Here is a 4,107-nt window from a genome sequence, read left to right as displayed (position 1 = left end):
TACATGAGAAATTGTAATCCAATTCTCCCGTGAAATTCATTGTATTATTTAAAAGAATTAATGATGAGGATGTAGACTTTTTTTGTGTGGAATTTTTACATGAGAAAAATCACAATTCCAATTTTAAAATTTCCCATGAAATTCATATACTCATTTTTTAATTAAATATAATAAAAAAAATTAAAAAATTAATGATAAGGATGTACACTTTATATATAACGTCGTTATAAATAATAAATAAATATATAATAACAGATATCTTGGCCTTTTGTTTTAAATATAAAAAATAATAATTTTATGTCTTTCATAAAAAATTTGTTTATTCACAAATCATAAATGTCTCGTATTTTATTTATAGAAACAAAAGTATGTATCAATTTTAAGAATAAATGTTAAGATTGTATTGTAAAAAAATGCCAACATTTTTTTATGTCAATTTTATTTTTATTTTTATCATATTATATATTATATATCATTTTCCACCATGTATATGATATTTTTGTTTAAAAAAAATTATAAAAGAAATCATACTTAAATCTTTTTAAATAGTAATTATCTTTTTACCTATAATACCATCAACTTTATTACTTTAAGTAATTTCTCTCTCTATATAATAATAATAATGAGGTGAATTTTTATCTACCCAACTTAAAAAGTTGGGTAAGGTTACCTCCTATGTAAAATGCTTTGAAAACAACAAATAATTATAATATTTAATAAATAATTAAATGTGTTAAGATTAGATGGCATCATGATTAGTGAAATGTACACTACCCAACTTTTTGTGATGGGTAGAAAAGTTGTCTTCTAATAATTATTACTACATTGAAGTTTGAAATGACACTTAAAAAAAATAAATTTTTCTATGAAAAATGACAATTAAAAAGAAACGAAATTCGGAGAGAGTACTTTTTATTTATAGAGAAATGTTAACGAGTATCTCGGGTGTACTTGTTAAGAGTTTAAAAAATAATATATCTATATTTAATATTTTAAAAATGAAAATAATTAACTTGTTTTTAAGAATAACAGCGTTTGTTTTATTAAAACTTGTTTATATTTTTTTTGTTACCTTCAGAAACATTGCCCCAACAACTAAGTAAAATGATCTAAAAATTAATAATATCAAATTTCTAATAAAGTTAAAGTAATAAAATTCCCTAAAGCATTAGACAATAGTCCTTTCAATTTTTATTGAAATACATTCAAAAAAATATTTTAATTAAAAAATAGTTTTACAATGTCCTCTATTGATAATTTATCAATATTTAACCATATCATATATATATTTTTTTAAATATTAATACAATTTGACTCTTAATATTGTTATGATTGTTTGACAGTGTAAAATAATTTTACAATGTTAGAGTATATCCTTTATTCTCATTTATTTACTATAAAAGAATAAAAAGGAATATTTAATGTATATTTGTTAATTCATTTTTATTCATTTATAAATATAAGAGACAATAAATTATATTTAGAAAAAATAAATTTAGTCAAATTTTAGTCAAATGGCTTTAAATACTTAGTAATTTTGGATTAAAAAAAAGGTGAATTCTTATTTATCCAACTCAAAAAGTAGGGTAAAGTTATCTTCTATGTATATGACTTGGAAACAATAAATAATTATATTATTTTATAATTAATTAAATATATTAAAATTAAGGTGAATTTTTATCTTCCCAACTCAAAAAGTTGGGTAAGGTTACCTCCTTTGTAAAATGCTTTGAAAACAACAAACATTTATAGTATTTTGATAAATAATTAAATGTGTTAAATGAGATGGAATCATGTGATTGGTTGGAGGTACACTACCCAACTTTTTGTGATGGGTAGAGAAGTTGTCCCCTAAAATTAAATGGGTTCTTGTGATTTGGTGAAGGTATAATATCCAACTTTTTGTAATGAATAGAGAAGTTGTTACATTTTAAAAATTAAATGGTTTAAGAATTAAATGGAATTAAAAATATCAGACCATAAATGTTTTCTTTTAAAACCTTAATTTTGGTTAAACTTTAAAATAAATACATGATTTTTTAGATATTTTTTACTTTTTATTGATACTCTTTTTCTAGAAATCAATTACAAATATAAGACAGAATTAAATAATATTTTAAAAATAAAATTTGGTCAAATTTTGAGAATAAATATCATTGAGTTTATAGAAATTTTTACTTTTTTAGTGATATTTTGATTTTATTTTATTAATAATGATTAGTCATATTTATTTCTATAATGAGAGAGTATATTTAAAAACGTCTAACAAACCTAAATATTGACGAAAACTCTCACAAATATATAATATCAATGTCTTGTTTGTCATGTTTGATGTTTATTTTCTTTTGTTTTTCTTATTTCATTTATCTTTCCCATGCGTTAAATAATGGTTTTAGTGTTGAACTCATTCATCGAGATTCCTCAAAATCACCGGTCTACAATCCTACGGAAACTAAATTCCAAAGAATTCACAATGCTGTGTATCGTTCAATTAATCGTGCCAATCACTTCAGCAAACAATTTTCATCTGATACAAACAATCCAGTATCAACCTTAACCCCAGATTCAGCGGAATATTTCATGAGTTTCGCAGTTGGTACCCCACCTTTTCAGACCTATGGTATGATAGATACAGGTAGTTCCTTAATTTGGCTTCAATGCCTACCTTGTTATGCATGTTTTAATCAAACCTCTCCCATATTTAATCATTCAAAATCTTCAAGTTACAACAATATACATTGCTCTTCTAGGAAATGTAAAGATGCGATAGATGTAATTCCATCGTGTTCCCAAAATGAAGATGTTTGTGAGTACAATATTCAGTATGGTACTGGAATTAATTCACAGGGAGATCTTAGTGTGGATACTCTAACATTAAATTCCACCTCTGGCTCTATTGTCGTATTTCCTAACATTGTGATAGGATGTGGACACAACAATTCGATTCCGTACAACGGTCGAATATCTGGTATAGTTGGCATGGGAAGCGGACCAATATCTCTTATACAACAGTTAGGCTCTTCAATTGAAAGAAAATTTTCATATTGTTTGATTCCTGCTTATAATGATTTTGGTGAATCATCCTTCACTAGCAAACTCAACTTTGGAAATGATGCTGTTGTTTCGGGTAAAGGAGTTGTTTCGACTCCCATGAGTAAATATCAAAGTGGCTTCTCAGTGACATTGGAAGCAATTAGTGTGGGAAATAAAAGAATAAAATATGAAGGGGTTAAAATTGAAGGAAAAAATACTTCTACCCGAAATGCTTTTATTGACTCAGGCACACCATTGACGTTGTTGCCACCTTATTTTCACTCTAAGTTGGAATCAACAGCGGCAAAAATGATTAAGCTACAGCGTATTGAGCCACCTAACCCCTTCAAAACTCTAAGTCTTTGTTACAATACGACATGGGAACAATCAAATAATTTTCCTATTATTAGGACACATTTTAGTGGTGCAGATGTCAAGTTATATTATAATAGCACATTTTTTGAAGTTCAGAAAGGGATTAAGTGTTTTGCTTTTGTTCCATCTCAAGGTGATATCATTTTTGGGAACTTTGCACAACATAACCATTTAGTTGGTTATGATCTCAAAAAAAATGTAATCTCTTTTAAGCCTACTGATTGCATCAACTACTAGTTGGATGCACATGTATTTTACCTAATTTATTTGGTGAATCAATAATAATTTACTTTATTTATCTAAAAAATCTAAATGTTTTTCTTTAATAGTCTAGTTGTTAGAATTCACCTTAAAAATGAATAATAAAAATGAATAAGTTGAATGTTGCAGATTCAAACTTGCGTCACTGCAACTGATGTCCCTACATAACCTATTGAGTTGATTTCATAGGATAAATATGAATGATACAAGATCCTTTTTTAACCAAACTGTTACTTATGCCTCAAATTAAAACAAGTCACTATTTGTTTGCCTAATCCATAAACTTTAATTTTTGACACTACCATCAACAATTTAATAGGATCCAAGAATAATATGAAGTCAGAATTTTGACGCACCCGACCTAAATAAAACTTTCTCAAAATTCCTATTATAAGTAAAAAGTTATTCGATAAATAAAAAAATATTAAAATTAAAATA

The 4,107-nt window shown here is 25.8% G+C and overlaps 1 protein-coding gene across 1 annotated transcript; it reads left to right on the top strand.

The window, feature by feature from the left end:
- The first annotated feature begins 2,318 nt into the window (after positions 1-2,318).
- LOC131651529 (aspartic proteinase CDR1-like) lies at positions 2,319-3,645 on the top strand. Its single transcript, XM_058921188.1, has one exon. The coding sequence runs from the start codon at positions 2,332-2,334 to the stop codon at positions 3,643-3,645; it is 1,314 nt and encodes a 437-aa protein (XP_058777171.1). The 5' UTR covers positions 2,319-2,331.
- Positions 3,646-4,107: the final 462 nt, after the last annotated feature.

Source organism: Vicia villosa, linkage group LG2 (assembly GCF_029867415.1).
Source record: "Vicia villosa cultivar HV-30 ecotype Madison, WI linkage group LG2, Vvil1.0, whole genome shotgun sequence".
Lineage (NCBI taxonomy): Eukaryota > Viridiplantae > Streptophyta > Magnoliopsida > Fabales > Fabaceae > Vicia > Vicia villosa.
This window is presented reverse-complemented; position numbering and strand designations above follow the sequence as displayed.